The 16,840-nt window shown below is 31.2% G+C and overlaps 3 protein-coding genes across 3 annotated transcripts; 2 read left to right on the top strand and 1 right to left on the bottom strand.

The window, feature by feature from the left end:
• The first annotated feature begins 3,363 nt into the window (after positions 1-3,363).
• Positions 3,364-5,304, top strand: LOC105780994 (lamin-like protein). Its single transcript, XM_012605554.2, has 2 exons — positions 3,364-3,625; positions 4,877-5,304. Exons 1-2 carry the CDS (start codon positions 3,445-3,447, stop codon positions 5,206-5,208), a joined length of 513 nt encoding a protein of 170 aa, XP_012461008.1. The 5' UTR covers positions 3,364-3,444; the 3' UTR covers positions 5,209-5,304.
• Positions 5,305-8,619: 3,315 nt separating this feature from the next.
• LOC105780715 (uncharacterized) lies at positions 8,620-11,401 on the top strand. Its single transcript, XM_012605196.2, has 7 exons — positions 8,620-8,907; positions 8,988-9,082; positions 9,361-9,478; positions 9,609-9,727; positions 10,208-10,394; positions 10,491-10,634; positions 10,940-11,401. The coding sequence occupies exons 1-7, from the start codon at positions 8,686-8,688 to the stop codon at positions 11,228-11,230; spliced, it is 1,176 nt and encodes a 391-aa protein (XP_012460650.1). The 5' UTR covers positions 8,620-8,685; the 3' UTR covers positions 11,231-11,401.
• A 1,582-nt stretch (positions 11,402-12,983) lies between these two features.
• LOC105780139 (probable WRKY transcription factor 3) lies at positions 12,984-16,419 on the bottom strand. The gene is made up of 4 exons (XM_012604275.2): positions 15,845-16,419; positions 14,576-15,279; positions 14,328-14,483; positions 12,984-13,524 (listed from the first exon to the last, which is right to left on the bottom strand). Exons 1-4 carry the CDS (start codon positions 16,244-16,246, stop codon positions 13,236-13,238), a joined length of 1,551 nt encoding a protein of 516 aa, XP_012459729.1. The 5' UTR covers positions 16,247-16,419; the 3' UTR covers positions 12,984-13,235.
• Between the last annotated feature and the right edge of the window lie 421 nt (positions 16,420-16,840).

The raw sequence follows: 16,840 nt of genomic DNA, 5'->3' as shown, positions 1-16,840 counted from the left end.
AGACTGTTGAAGCTCATAACCATCATTACGATCATTGGTTTTATCATTAGGGGGAAGAGGCTACTCATCATCATCATCATTAACATCCAATTGAGTCAAAGTTTGGCTGAAAGTTTGTTGAACTGCCTCGTTTTGAAGGACACGAGCTTGCAATGTGCCGACCTTATTTCCCAAAATTTTTTAAAGTTCTTCGACCATTGTTGTAAGTTTATCTATGGTAACCAAGGATGTATCGTGTTTCTCTTCTTGACTACGTGTGCATGGCATTATTAGAGGCTAAAAAAAAAACTCAAATAAGAAAAGTTTATCAAAGAAAATTATACCTCACTGTTAGCACTAACAATTAAATAAACTCTAAGAGGTAAAGAAAAAAAGTTAAGATTTTCTCACTTATAACTTTTAAAGAGTAATCAAACTCGATAATATTTAAAAAAAGATGTGGGATCACTCTTTAACAAAGCTGACCTAAGGCTCTAAAAAGTCAAAGAAAAACTCAATTTCAAAGGAAGTAAGTTGTGTGGAGAAAAGAGAGGCAACTCTTTTCGTATATATTAATACAAGAAACGAAAATGTATTAGAGTACATGATAGAATAAGAAAAACTAAAAACAAAAGAAAACATGAGGCTAGAATCAAAGAAATGAAACTACCTAATAAAAAACCCGAAATAATGGAAAAAACTTGAATTTTTGTTCCATTTGTTTCAGATGTGCTAAAATAATGAAATTTTATCTAGAGCTTTCTCAAATGATAAAAATTGATCTGATAATTTTGGCACAAAATTCCTCCCATAGAATATTTTTCAACTTCTTTTTCACTTTTTGAATTTTTTATGTTTTCAACTTTTTTGTGAATCTATTTTTATTGTAAAATAGTGCCTAAAAATAGTGGTTAAAATTTCAAATTAAAAAAATCTTTCAAAAAAATTTCTAGGTAAAATAGTTTCGGAGACAAGAAAAAAAAATGGCAGCAAGAAATTGATTATTAGCACATACGAGAAATGACCAAAAATACCCTTATTAGCAGACACGAGAAATTACCAAAAATGCCCAAATCTAATACCAAATGGTAGGGAGAAGTGGACCAAGATCGTATTTAAGTTGTTCGGCTCGAAAAAAAATTCAGATATAACCTGAAAAAACGAAACCAAATAGATTTAGAAAAAAAAATGAAAACAACTAAAAGAAGAAATTCAAGAATAAAAAGAACAATAAATAAAGAAAATGGAAATTAAAAGGTGGAAGATTAATCAAATAAACTAATGGATATGGATAAAAGGTAGGTGTCCAATTGATCCCTTTGAGATATAAACCCCAATAAATTCAATTAATGGCTAACCTTCCAAGAAATAATCCTTAGAAAATTGAAGGATGAAGAATGGAATCTCATGACTCCTTGAAGGAATTGAGAAGAAAAAAATCGCTTCTAAAAATTAGAAGAAAGCAATCTTGCACGAAAGAAATTAACTTCAAGAGTTGAAAATTTTATTAATGAGTAAATATCTTTAATGAATAATGAAGACATCTTTGTATAGACTAACTAATTACATTCAAATAAAACTTTCAAGTATAATGAAACTCTATTTAATCTAAACAAGGAGTAGTTTTAGTGGAACTAAACTTTCTTGTTGACTAAGAAACATAAAACTCCTCAACAACTTAAAATACTTAAACATATTCTAAAATTGAAAATAAATAAATAATATAAAACCTAATAAATGCAAGATCGAGCTCATATATAATAATAAAAATAAGCCTAAAAATTGAAACCAATATGATTTATACTCAAATTAAAGCTTGAAACTCGTGATTTCTAGTAATAATCCCGTCCAAAAATTCTTCCCGCATGATTTTCACTAAAACGATCATAACTTAAGATCTTAGACTCAAAATTGAGTGATTCAAAGTGCATTGTGAAACTAAGAGATCTTCTATTGATATGAGACACATTGACCCAGAAATGCTTCGATCCCTTCTAAAAATGCACCGCAAGTCAACTGATTATGACATGGGCTAAGTGTACAGGTTTAATTGGGCTTCTTGAAGTGTAATGCCTAAGCTTATTAACATCTTCCATATGGGTTTTTCATCATGGATTGAGACTTTAAGTCGACGAACAAACTTGGACTCTTCTAATTTATCCTCGCTCCGTATTGAACTCCAAAGTCTAACGTTTTGAAACTTCAACTCTTCTTCACGAAATTTCTTCGTGATAAAGTTTTGAACGAAAAAATTGAGTTTTGACATCAATTGCTTGGATTTGGATCTCGTGATTGGGCCTTAAAGGAAACTAAGCTCATCCCCATCATGAGCCTTGAATTGGATTCGCTCATATCATAAATTGTTATATTATATATATGATACAGTTTTTTTTCATTATTTTTGTAATAAATTCTATTATTTTTCCCAATTTTATAAATAAAATTAAATAATTATTTTATTTTAAAGTTTTAAATAAATTAATATATGTTAATCAACATATGCAATTAGATGATACATCACATGATAAAACTAGATTATAATAGGTTAAAATATATTATAAGTAGCCAACAATCTCTTAATCTAATGGCAATAGTTTTATACTATGAGTACAAGAGTTTGAGTTTGAGTTTGATATCAAGCAACTTTATTCCCTCTCTTAATTATCAAAATATATATTGTAAGTCATTGTACTCTTTCTAAATTTAGAATTTAGTTCATGTATTTTTATTTTCAGAAATTTAATCTCTACTTTTCAAATTTCAAAATTCCAAATCAATTGTTAACACAGTTAAATTTTTCGTGTGATATTTTTGAAATAAAAGAATACCCACTTGATAACCATATAACTAAAAAGAAATGACATTGTAATATATGATTAAATTTGATAAAAGAATTTTAACGGTATTAATAGTTGGACTTCTATTTTTAAATAAAAAATTAGACTAACATTATTTAAATCTTAAAAGTAGAGAAATTAAATCCCAAATATAATAAAAATAAAATATTTGAAGTATATTTTGTCCACTATATAATAATATGTATAATGGATAAAAATTAGCATCTCTTCGACGAAATCTATTTTAGGAAGCAAAATAAAACTGCCCATCAATCATTTCGTACGTGTAACCGCTCTTCAAAATCCCCATCACTCACAGTACAAACATTAACCATAACAGCCAATAAGTATCTGCCATGTCAAACAACGCTCCCAGTGAAATTACACGTGGAGGGTGAATAAGCATCAAATAGAACATGAACTATGTAACTCTAGCACTGTCGATTTAATACGTTACAAAATAATCTTAATTAATTATTTTTCCAACTCATCATTTGACTTCAACAACAACAGCAGCAGCAATATATTGCAGTTACCATTACGACTGTTTCAGCCATTGCTGAACTGTGAAAGACAAAACTCTGTACGAGGTTTTCTTTTAGCGGCATTTGTCATTGCGAAGGAAAACATGGGAGCTGAAAAGAGATTCTTTGTTAAGTTTGAGTTGATGTTAATGGCGATTTTGATGGTTTCGATGGAATCTTCCATGGCGGCATTACATCGTGTTGGAGGCAAGCTAGGTTGGAACCCTAACGTTAATTATTCAGAATGGTCCGACCATGAGCGATTTTATGTCGGCGATTGGCTTCGTAAGTTATCTCCTTTCCTTGTTTGTTTTATGTTGCTGAATATTTGGTTTATTTCCGTTTTAAAAATCGTTGATTAAACTTAAAACTTCTTCCAGGAACCAAAGTGTTTTTCCGCTATTAAATCAACTATAAAAGAGATATGTCTGATTTTTTTTTTTTTACTGAAAAATACTAAAATGATCTTTGAAGCATTTTCTTTTAAGTAAATGTTTTGTTTTTATTATATAAAAGTATCATGGATACGGTAGATTACATTTTGCGTCCATTTACTTGGATAAAAATTGGTCCATGTATAGTTAATATGAGATGCACATGACACCAGTCTCTTGAATGGAAAATTTTCATTTAGCCCTCTTAAAATTTTAAATTTGTAATGGTAAAATTGCACTGACCCCCAAAAATGATAAAATTACATTTTTACTGTTATAAAAATATACAATTTAATTTCGGCCTCTTTCAAAAATTTCCGACTTCGCCCCTACATGGCACGCCATGTATAACCAATCGGTTATTATGTCAAGCCATATGTCAATTTTTAACATAAAAAAATGGATGGAAATTTTTAACTGAAAGAACTAATTTGCTATTTGGTGTTTAACCGTATAATTCTTTTAGTAAAGAGGACAAAATTCAATCTAACTCCTAATACAAGGACTTCTATATATTTTTACTAAATAACTACTGACATCTTTCAATTTACATACTCAAATCTTTATTTCAAATGAAATTTTCATTATATTCACAAATTATTTAAATACATTAAAACATGTTAAGACATTATTCTAGTATAATGGTAAGGCACACCTTATATTTCTAAAAGGAGAAGATAACTACGGACTTTAAACGTGAACGTAAGATCGATATGTCATGTGATAAAAATATTGTTTTTGTTAGATTATTATTGTAACCATAGTTCCATTTTAGATGCATTGGTAGCTGTAGATCATAACATAAAATGGTGCACAATAAATGAACATTATTAATTCAAAAAAGGAAGAATTTAATGTAACTGAGATAATATGGTGTGGTTTAGGGTGATATATATAGATGGTTTTTGGTTTACTTTTGAGAAATATGAAAGCAAATCATTCCACAATATGAAAGCATCTTATCTTTTATCTTCTACCTAAAAGTGGTATATATGTGTGGACAGATAGCTATTTTGATCTTACTTATTTAACATAAAAATATTTTGAAGGCTTCAATCATTTAAACCCATCTTACTCAAATCTTGCTTCTTGTTAATTCAAGTCTTCAACTTCGACAAGCGCTACTTCAATGTTCTGGAAGTGAACGAGACAAGTTACGACAACTGCAATGATCAAGGTTTCGTAAAGAACATCACTCGCGGTGGCCGTGATGTGGTTGAGCTGACACAGGCGAGGCCGTATTACTTCCTCAGCAGCGGTGGCTACTGCTACCATGGGATGAAAGTTGCTGTCAATGTTGAAATGCTTCCACCTGCTCCGGAGCCGGCTCCGGTCAAAAATGGTTCCCTAACATCCGATGCTGTTAGCCTTAAGATTTTCCACTATATGATTTCCTTTGCTGTGGCATACTATTATTTGGTCCTTTTGTTTTAGATCAGACGGTTGATTGAGATTAAGCAGCAGTAAAATGTTGGATTATATCAATAGTGATGATGGAAATGGAAAATAATCTTCTTTTTTCGCCAAAAATGTATTCTTTAAATAAGAAAATGTATATTTATATTAAAATTTTATTAAAAGAAATATAATTACTAATAATTTTTATGTTAAATTATAAAGAGATATAATTTTTAAAAAGATTAAATATATATATATATAATATTCTTAATTCTATAATTATATATGTATAAAAAAATAAACTTTAATTATAACTATTATCGAAACCGAAATCGATTACCTAATCTCATCTTAAACCAATATACTAAATTAGTATATTATAAATACATAAAATAATATTCTAATATATAACTAGCACTAAAAATATTAATACATATATAACTATTATTATAATACAAATTAGTATTACGATATTATAACATTTAATCATCAATGCATATATATAAACTATTAATATATCATATGATATGATATAGCATTATATAATATTGTAGGAGGACTAACTTTTAAATGTACGAAACATATAGGGGTTAGAGCATATTTCAACTAGTATAATAATAAGTAATATATAATGCACTACTATTATATATAACTATTATTATAATATAGATTATAATAAAAGATATAGTATGACATAATATTATAATGTTTTATCATTTATACGTATATATAAACTATTAATATATGATACGATATAGTATTATATAATATAGCAGGAGCAGGGGGAACCGGCCAGAACAATTTTTTAAGGGGGCCGGATGAAATTTTAATTTTTTGTAGTCTATATCTTTATAATTTGTAAAGGATTAAATCAAATTTTTATAATTTTAGGGGAGCCAAAGTGTAATTTTACTTTACTAATTTAAAATTTTATATTTTATATTTTAGGGGGGTCGGGGCCCCTACCAGCCCCCCTAGCTTCGCCTCTGAGCAGGAGGCTAACTTTCAGATGTATGAAAAGCATAGAGACTTAGTAAATTTTAATTGATATAAAAATAAACAATAATATATAATAAGTAATATATAGTGTCTTTCTATTATATATAAATATTATTATATTGTAGATTATAATAAAAGATATAATATTACATGATATTATAATGTTTAATCATTGATGCATATATACAATACATGATATGATATTATGTTATATAATATAGTAGGAGGGTTAACTTTCAAATGTATGAAAAGTACATGGACTTAGAGTATAATTCAACTAGTATAATAAACAATAATATATGATAATAATTACTATATTATGTACTACTCTACTATTATAGTATGTGATATAGTATTATATAATGAGTATATTATTTGGGTTTGGGCTTAGCATAATATATTTGGGTTTTGAAATAAATATTTTAGAATATGAGTATTAAGTTTATAATTTTAATAAAAAAACAAAAAGTTATTCAGTTGTCAATATAATATAATAATGAACAATAAAAGATATTTTAGTTGATTCATATAATATCATAAAATAATAAATTCTACATACAATAAGTAATTTAATTATTTTATATAAAATAAATTTATTAAATATATATAAGTTATGTTTTTTATAAGACAAATTTAAATTGCATTGTTATTGTATAAAAGTAAAATGAATTATTACATTTAAAATTAAAATATTTATAACTTATAAAATTTAAAATTATTTGAATCCGTAAGAGTCCGCCCAGCTCGATCGGAGCCTAAATTCGAAAAAATCTGACCCCAAAAAAATCCAAGTCTGAAAGGGCCCAAGCCTAAAATATCCAAGTTTAAAGTCAACCTAATTTGAGTCTGCCCAAGTTTGCCCGTTTGCAAGCTCTAAACTTTATAATCAAGTTCATTTTAGTCTTCAAATGTATTTTTTTTTTAAAAATATATATTTTAAAAAATTTATTAACGTGACATACCACATCAACATCCGTCCACGTAGTGTGTCATCCTTGTTAAAAATATTTAGTTATTTTTTATAATTTTTAGATTTTTAGGATTTTATATATATTTAATCTTTATGTACATTTAATAAAAAGTTTATATATTTTATAAAAGAAAGACATGTACCATGATTTGATTGGCACCAATTTTTTAAAAATTTGTTAGTAAAATGGACTAAAACTATAATAGAATCATATATTAGGTAATAAATTAGAAGAAAAAATAGGTATCAATGTGAGAAAATAAGTAAACTTCAAGAGTTAAATCGTAAATTAAATCTTAATTTGTTTTTTGGCCATCAAGGACACAATGGGATATATTTTTTAAGGATTCAATTGATTTTTTTAAAATTTTTATCAAGGGCCTTTTTGATCCATAGGCCAAAATTTTTAAAAGTGAAGTGAATACCTAGATATTAACATTTACATATGTTGCTTTGAAATATTTTAATCTATATATTTTTTGAATCCTAAACATTTACGATCACAATTTCAAATCAAATGTTGTGGACATTTGAATATGCCATCGTTGTCCCTAATTTTATCACTATTGTCAAGAGTTTGGCAAAGAGAGCACGTGCATAATGATGGGTAAGGATAGACCAAAAAAAAAAGCCCGAATCCAACAAATTCCAACCCAACCCAATCCATTAGGATCGGATTTTCTTTTAGAAATTCGGGTGCAGGGAGGGTTGGGTCGGGTGAAATTAGAAAAATAGTTAAGTTGAATAGGGTTTGAGGTAAATTTGCCTCACCTTGTCTTGAAATATTTACAAAAATGCCCCTAATATGTATACATATATTAAAATTTTACTTTTAATAAATAAATATATTAAGTTTTAAGTCTAAACTCCAAAAAATATTAATCTTATTTGCTCCAAAATAAAAAAAAATTAAAAAATGTAGTCTTATTTACTTCAAAATAAAACAATTAAATTAAATTTAGGACGAGGTGAGACATAGTTGAGTCTTCTATTAAATTTTAGATTCGGGTTTGGGTGGATTTTTTTCTTAAAACTCAGGGTTGAGGCTAATTAATTAAGTTTCAAGTCGGGATCGGGTCAGGTAAAAACCCACCCACCATACCTTGTTGTCATCCCCAATGATGAGTGAAGGAAGCTTACCATACCCTCTTACCATCCCCAATGATTAGTGAAGGAAGTTTACTCTAGACATTAAATAGGGATCTAAGTCAAATAAACATGCTGCTAGAAACACTGAAAAAGTACTAAAAATTGATGTATTTTTAACTAAATACAATTTTATATAATTTTTTATACAATTTTATATAACTTTATTTCGAGATATTTTTAATTTTTAAATTCTTGTATAATTTCGATTTTTTTAAAAAATTCTAACATATTTTTGAATTTTTTAAAAAATTATATAAGTTTTTAAGAATTAAAAAAAAAAATCTCCAAAGATTTGAACTCAAAAAACTTAAGGATGAAAGCGGATAAGTTATTAATAGAAATCAACCAAGGTGTCTCCACTCCGTCCAAACAACAGTCTCTCCCTTTTACTTTCAATGGCTTCAATTTGTTACTCTTGCATTGTCTTTCCGTCCCCTTCACCCAAACCCTTCCCTTTCCTTCCAAAACTTCCCCATTCCAACCCATTTCCTTCCTTTCGGACCTCCAGACTCCGAGCCGCCAACTCCGCCCCTGTCCAAGAACAACATTACATGAGCATCGATAATCTCCGCCAGTTTTTCGACCTTAATTCCGGCAAATGGACCGGTTCTTTCCATGTAATTTATTCATTTCTCGCTCAATATTAGTTATCATCGTTTCTTAAATAATTCAAAAACAAGTTCTTCGAATTTTGCAGCAATTTGATGGAAATGGAAATCTATTGCAACAAATTAGTACTCGGCTTTCCGCAAGTTGTTATGGGGAAGATGAACTCATCAGCCTCATTCAAACGTAAGCTTTGCAATTTTAGCAATTTAAGTTTCTTATTTTTATTTTTTGAAGTTCTGTGTGGGTGAAATATGATTCTTTTATCTTATGGAAGTTCATATGATCTTGTTGATGACTTAACTCTTTGAATTTGTTAGTTCTGTTTGGTTGTTGCTTTTACTCTTTATTTATTTTTTCTTTCACTTAACTTTTTTAAAGCTGAATTGGGAAAAAAGCAATTAGGCATTGTTACTCCAAATATTTCTCCTTTCCAACTTGCTTAACAAAACTGTATTTTCTAGGTTGTACATTGAACAGCCTCAATCAAGTACTTCAATTTCTGGACATGATGAGGAAGCTGAATGGGCAGAATACAAAATAAAAGAAACAAATATGTTCACTGTTGACAAATATCAACAGGTGAGCTTTTCCAATCATTCACCTATTCAAAATCAGCCGAGTTTCGCCCTTCTTTATATTGTTATTATCATATCCAAGCTTTTAAAGTTTGTTTTCTTCTATTAGAATATCCATTATGTTTAGTCTGCAGATTGGCTTTTTCCCCAATGAGAGGGCTTTTTCATTGAGGTACCAAACCGCCGGAATGTTAGAGACCGTGTTACGGCAAGGGGTATTGGGGGAAGATGACACCGGAGAGGAATCACCAAAGTAAGTGCTTCTTGATTTTGGAAGGGCATTTGTTTTATGAGTTGAATGATTTCGAATAGTGAAAGAATCGGAATAGCAGTTCTTTCTCATTAAGTTAGAGCATTGATAATGAATTTGCTGCATAAATTCGAAACTGCTTGTTTGTTTTGCGCAAGTTTTTCTGTTATGATGAATGAATTCTGAGGTGCTGCTATGCTGAAAACCAGCAGTAATATATAACGCATGATGTATGTTATCAACAATCATAGCTCCCCGTTTTGAATAAATTTTCTGAATTTCGACTTACCTTTGAGAATGGATTTTGTAAATCAATTTCCACTGAAGCTTCATGCTTGTCTGGTAGGGTTGCTAGCCAACTTGTTTTATTATTATCTTTTGGGGGCAATGGCTCACTTCAACACAGTTTCCTCTGATTTCTCCTGATCCCCATATGCACACGGCATCAGGGTAAAAGAAGTAACTATTTGTTTTACTTGACAGAAATGTTAAGCTTCCTTCTCGCCAGCCTTCTATCGTTTGTGAAAATTGCCTATATTCACAAGCAAAGGATCGACGAGCAAGGGCCTTCCATATCATGGACCCCAAAGGCTTTGTGGATATGCTTCTTATCTTCCTTGAGGATAGAGGTGATGGCCCACTCGTTCATCCATCACTTGGCAATATAATAGTAATCAATCTTCCTCCACTTTGTTTTAGTTGACGGTAAGTCAAACTTCCTGTTGTAAGATTTGTGTATATAAACATTGTTTTTTATTGATTGTAGGATGGAGAGGACCGGATTTTACCATTTCTAGGCAAGTGGGAAGGTCATTCTGTAACAAAACGCAGTGGTGTTTATGGATCGACGATGACCGAAGCTGATACAGTTTCTTATCTTGAAATGGACGACAAGAAAAAGCTCATCCAGGTATGCATCTGTTGACTTTTCTTTTCTCTTAAGTGTCCAAAAGTCTTGAGTAACATTGGTTTAAACCAAGTACACGTATTCATTCTCCTGAAAAGCCAAGAGTCATGGAATCCTGCAGTGGAAATTGATTTATATAAGCTTCTTGACTGCATATAGGATGACAGAAAGGGTTGTTTTTGTTCCCATGCAATTACCGTATAGTCTACAGCTTTTGTCCGTCTTGATGCTCTTATTTTCGTCGATTTATTGTTATCAGACTCTTGGTCTTTTCTCATTGTGTTTCTTGTTTCTAAATACATGATCAGGATGTTACCTCCATGGACAGCAGACGTGGAGTAAGGACTAATGTGCACTGGACAGGTATGATCTCGAATAACTCAGTTGAATTTGGAGGAGCATACCAGTTGACATTATTACCAGGTGGTATGTATATGGGATACCCTTCTGATATTGCAAAGAGTGTAGCTGAATCCAAGTCATTCCACTTGGAGTTCTGTTGGCTCGACGCACCTGGTAAGAGACAACGACTCGTTCGAACATATGATGCCGAGGGGTTGGCTGTTTCATCAACCTATTTTTCCGAGGTTAAACTGTGAGTCCTTACTGCACTGCCCTCTGTTGAATGTAGAATCCATCTTTCTGCAAGTATTCTATCTTCTTTTAAATTTTGAGTAAATGAAACATATGTAAGAAAAATTGAAGCTCCATTGTTGTAACTAGTAAGATAGTTTATAATTTTGTGCAATTTATTTCCTCCTTTTAAATAATTTAATCTAAATATTTATCGAAATTAATTCTTATTTTAATTGATCATAATAACATTTAGGGTAAACTACAAATTTAATTACTTATGCATGGTTTAAATTACAAATCTAAATATTTATGCGGTCATTAATGTTATTTGATTAACTTAATTAAATTACTTCAAACCAAAAGTTAATTAATATATATAATTAAATTAATATTATAATATAAATTTATTTTATAATGCGAGAAAAACTATATTTAGTACGTATTATATTATAAAAATAGTATACATACATGTTTAACTACATATAATATATGACCTGTTATATATAAGTAAATTATGAATGTGTAATACTTATTATACAATTATGATATTATAACGTACATTCTTTTATTAATGATATGTAACCGAAATCTTAAATGTGTAATTAATTTTCTGGTATATTATAATATATATACAATAAACAATTTTATATTAATGATATATAAACTTAAACCCTAAACGTGTAACCAATTTTATGATATATTATAATAACCTATAACCTTATATATGATAATAATATTATAATGTATATTTTATATTAATGATATATAACGTAAACCCATGTAATTAATTATGTAGATTATGATATATATAATTGACATTATATAAAGAGGGTTAAGTAATTAAGTTGTTTGGGACTATTAGGAGCTTTTAACTTGTTTGGAATTTTATATTTAGGTTGGTATAATGATAAATTTAACCTTTAATATTTACATTTTTGTCAATTTGGTATTTATTTATTTTAAATTAAATTTGATCATTAATCTTTTAAAAAAGTGAAATTAATTTTCTTGATGAGAATTTTGACCAAAACATTAAATTTTGAGATATAGCAGTCCGCGTAACAATTCACGATTCACGTGTATGCATTTATATTTATATATTTGCTAAACCTAAAAGGGTATAAATGTTAATCGGGAAAAAAGTGATGGCAAAAAGGGAAAAGAGGAAAGTAAAGTTAGGGTTTGAAGGACGAGAGGTGACTATAAAAGAGAAAGAAAGAGAAAAAAAATGCAGCGCCAAAGGCCGAGCGCTTCCCCCGTAAAAGAAGGGGTGGCGTGGTATTCCACGGGAGAGGTTCTTTACAAATCGTGGCGCACACTAGTGCGATTGGCGCATATTAACACCATCTCTCTTTTGGGTTGGTAAGGGATTCCATGGCCGCTTTGCTGCTTTAGTTCTAGCAGTCAAAGCGAGGGGTATTGCCCTACATTTCTTATCTGTTTTCCCCTTCATCTATTCATTAATCTTTTGCCCCCAAAAAGATTTGGGTTTTGCTTGTGTTGGGAAAAAAAATTTCGTATCTCTTGTTCTTAAGGAATTAGTTGCTAACATAGAATCAAATTATTTATCTTTGATAATATATATGTATAACTGAATAAAATTTTATTCTTGTTTCAAAATTTCATTTCTAATTAAAAATATTAATGTTTTAGGGTTTATATGTTAAGGGTTTAACTGGTATGTTCTGTTTCTCTCCAATCGTGGTTGATAACAAGATTTCAATATGGAAATATGGGCTTTTTGAAGATTATTCATAGAAAGGGAAAAACTGGACATAAACATAATCAGTAATTGCTTATTGTCATTTTAACTGAATCTTACAAAGTATAAATTAGTGGCAGCAGCAGCAAACAAGCCCTAACATGCTTTACAACATTACTTATAAATTCCAAAACGTTCAAAACTGGGTAATTATATTATGCTTCACCAGGATTTATCCTTCAATTTCACCTGCGTTATTTATTCAACCCTTGTGCATTTTCATACCAATGAATGGCCAGACTCTGGCTGCTTTAAGAGGTGGGGGATTACACTCTTATCTGCTCCTCCTTTAGCCTTAAAACTGCTGGTCCCTGACCATTGTTTCCAAAATCCATTGCTTTCAGTAAAGAATGGTTCTGGTTCTCAGCCACAACCTTGTGCGGTTTTGTCTGCAACAAACTGTTGTTCACCATGTTGTGGCTGCTGTTTCTAGCTGCTGGAACGTCGTGGTTATGCTTTCCCTCGTATGTTGTTATGACTGCTTTTGGGTCAGTTGATGATCTTTCCACATGCTTCCTAACATTGCATCCAGCACTCGTGCATTTGTAATAGCTCCTGTAGGTATAACTTGATGCGTCAGAGATAATCCCAAAAGTCCCAGTATAAATGAGAACTAAGGAACGGATTAATTCACAATAAACATGCATCTACAACAAGATAACAGCATTGCCTACTAATCTATATTTTTATCAAATCAATAAAAATGAGAGAATTTAAATGGCAAAACAGGGAGATGAATACAAATATGACACTGTCATTTCTGAGACATGAGGTTGTTTGAGATTTGCTTGTCATACGTGTTCGGAATGCAAAACTGTGGTCCAGCAATATGAGCAGATAAAGAATTAAAGTTGAAACCTATATGCACAAACCAAGCAAATCGAACCAATATCTACCGATAGCAGACAATCGAGAGAGGTTTTTTATGCGTACTTAAGGTTTTTATCCAGTGACCAAGTCCTATGTTACTCAGATTCAGATATGGGTGTTCCATACAAGTATGTACTAAACATTAGTATGCTTTAACCTTTTCAAGTTTCTCAGTATTTGGAGGGTTTATCTTTATCCCCACCCAAATACGTTTTGGACAAGGGTATACAGGGTACTCCAAGCTGGGGCAACATAGATTAAGTTTTAGACACAACACAAGAAAGACAAGTCACAATTATTAGAGCCCTAGGGGTGTAATCCTAGTACTGAAATGCTCCAAGAAATTTAGATCATAGACTGCTCTTGTGATTATCGTATATACATCAAGCAGTCTATTTGCCACTGTAAATCACTCAAAACTTTGCACAATTGCTAGAACACCATTATTAGAACCATATATAAACATATATATAGAGAGACCATTGTACCTTGGATGAGGGTTCCCTTTCACCACTTTCTGTCCATATTTGCGCCATCTATAGCCATCATCCAAAAGGTCAACTTCACTTCTTGTTTGCACGATAATTTTTGGTTCTGTGACCGTCTTGTGCGACAACACTACTGCAGCTTCCGGCGCAGTATTCCTACAGTCAAAAGCACAACACCCTCAAAATTACATTTAATATTGAAGAAATAAGAACTTGTATGATCATTTGAAGTTAGATTTGAAATTTACCTTCTTTTCAAATTTGGTTCATCATCATCTCTTTCTTCTCGACTCTCTTCATCACATCCTTCCTCACTGTCACTTGATCCAGGTAATTCTGCAGCTTGAGTAGATTCAGAAGTTTTCCCCAGTATCGAATGAGACGACATGGTTTCACTTAACTTGTTAGAATTTAAAGCTGCAACCTGAGAACCGAATTCAGGATTTGCCTGTGAATTTGCATTTCCATCACTACCACCCTTTGCTTGTTTATTTGGCTGAGGCTTTTCATGATTGTGAGCGCCTTTGTATATAATTTCGGTTATTTCGCCATCAGCAGATCGTTCTACCTTCTTTTTCACAGGGCAATTAAGATAGGTACACTTGTAGTAGCTTCGTGGATACTCACAGCCTTTAATAGGCTTCTGTCCATACTTACGCCAGTTATAGCCATCTTCAGCAGGTTTATCCACAGCAATAGGAAGCTGGTTTTTCCTATCAGATTGGGAAGCTTCCGAGTATTCTATTGCAGAACTTTGAGGTTCTGAGGCCAAAGGAGGCATCAACTGTGAAGTTTCTTCAGGAGTGAAGGACGGATGACGGATCAATGACTCCGAAGGAGCTGATACCGTCAACGCTTGATATTCGGTTTGTGGATGAACTTGAGATTGTGCTAGGGCAGCTTGAGCTGTAACCTGTGCCAATGCTTGCCGATGGGATATTCCAAAAGGACTCTGCACAAATCATGGAACAGAAGTTTGATTAACCGTTATCATCAAGAATTAAGAAGACATTACTTTCGATGTAAGTGTATACAACCAAATCCTGGTACTCGTGTCACCAGTCCAGCAACAAGCTTCAGTGTGTCAATCTAAGATTCAAAATTAACATCCCCAGAAACATTTGAACCAATAATCACACAATTCTCCACTATTCAAAATTACATTCATTCTAAACCAAAAATTCATTGTTGATGCATACCATGAGAATTCATCCTAAAAGAAGAAAATACATACATAAGTTACACATCTATTCTCAGACACAGCAAAATGATACCCAATTGATCACTGTGTCGATAAAAAAAAATTCCCAATTTAATGGGTTAAAGGGTAGTCATCCCTAAAAGGGAACAAAAACAAAATGATTCTTCATTTAGAGGCAAAAAGCTATTAAATAAGCAATCATAAAAACTGGATAAACTACATTGAAATCCAACAGACTATAATCAACCAAATCATTTATACGTTAACAAAGCAGAGCCATAATTTAAAAAAAAATTGTAATTTCAACTCAAATTACCTGAGGAGAAAGACAAAAGAAGCTTGGAGAATTAAGCAAACCAGAAGGGGTTAGCCCAGTAGGCGCAGTGAACAAAGGAGAGTCAAAATTCAAAGGTCGGTTGTGCTTAAACCCAGGGCTTTTTTCACCTCCATCTTTAAAACCCACCTCCATAAATGAACCATCCATTGAAGCGTGGGGTAATCGAGCTCCAGGTGAAGTCATTGCTGAAGCTAGAAGCTGAGAAAAAGACCTATTCTCTGTTGAGTCAAGGTCGGAGAAAAAAGATGAAACCAGTGTCATAGGCCCTGGACTTAGCCCTAAACCACTTGAAAATAAGCCATCCATGGCTGGTTTTGGTGGTAAAGTTATGGATGGACGTGTTGGAGCTGAAAGCTTTGATCTTGTCCTTTTCTCTGCCATTTTTTTCACCTCTTCTTTCCCCAGTTTTTCAGTTTATATATTGAGAGAGAGAAATTGTCTTTTTGTTTTTGTTTGCTTTTCGGTTTCTTTGTTGCTCTGATTCTTCGATTTCGTTGCTTTTCAGCAAAATTGGTTGGTTCTTCTCATAGTTTCGTGTTTATCTTCGAGTAATGAAGTATGGGATTTGACTTTTTGTTAACATAATTAATCCTTTTTATTTCCATCTAATTATATTTTAATCCCCTTACTACACAGATATTTCAGTTTTTATCCCTCTATTTTGATTTACTATAATTTAGTCCATTTATTTTTTAATATTACTAGAAGATCCAAATTGATCACTGTTAGAGACACAATTGTTAAATTAGTCAATCATGCTAATAATAAATTTGCATATTAGCACCATGCTTAAGGTTATTTCTAAACAAAATTTCATTTTAACCACTACAACAGATCAAATTATACTTACAGAAATTAAATAATAAATTTTAGGAGACTAAAATAAAAATTAATAATAATAACAACATGATGGGACCCCTTTTGTGGATGTGATAAATATGAAAATTTTCCACATTTTAACATATTGCCAAAATT

The sequence above is a fragment of the Gossypium raimondii genome, chromosome 4 (genome assembly GCF_025698545.1).
Source record: "Gossypium raimondii isolate GPD5lz chromosome 4, ASM2569854v1, whole genome shotgun sequence".
NCBI classification, from domain to species: Eukaryota; Viridiplantae; Streptophyta; class Magnoliopsida; order Malvales; family Malvaceae; genus Gossypium; species Gossypium raimondii.
Note: the sequence above shows the minus strand (reverse complement) of the source record. Positions and strands in the feature narration are given on the sequence as shown.

Bases quoted from the DNA above. Each gene is read 5' to 3' on its own strand.
- LOC105780715 (XM_012605196.2), top strand. From the start codon at position 8,686: ATGGCTTCAATTTGTTACTCTTGCATTGTCTTTCCGTCCCCTTCACCC. The intron at 8,908-8,987 runs GTAATTTATTCA...CGAATTTTGCAG, and splicing joins AATGGACCGGTTCTTTCCAT to CAATTTGATGGAAATGGAAA. The intron at 9,083-9,360 runs GTAAGCTTTGCA...TGTATTTTCTAG, and splicing joins CTCATCAGCCTCATTCAAAC to GTTGTACATTGAACAGCCTC.
- LOC105780994 (XM_012605554.2), top strand. From the start codon at position 3,445: ATGGGAGCTGAAAAGAGATTCTTTGTTAAGTTTGAGTTGATGTTAATG. The intron at 3,626-4,876 runs GTAAGTTATCTC...TGTTAATTCAAG, and splicing joins TTATGTCGGCGATTGGCTTC to TCTTCAACTTCGACAAGCGC.
- LOC105780139 (XM_012604275.2), bottom strand. From the start codon at position 16,246: ATGGCAGAGAAAAGGACAAGATCAAAGCTTTCAGCTCCAACACGTCCA. The intron at 15,280-15,844 runs GTAATTTGAGTT...TGATTTGTGCAG, and splicing joins TCTTTTGTCTTTCTCCTCAG to AGTCCTTTTGGAATATCCCA. The intron at 13,525-14,327 runs GTACAATGGTCT...TTATACCTACAG, and splicing joins AAAGGGAACCCTCATCCAAG to GAGCTATTACAAATGCACGA.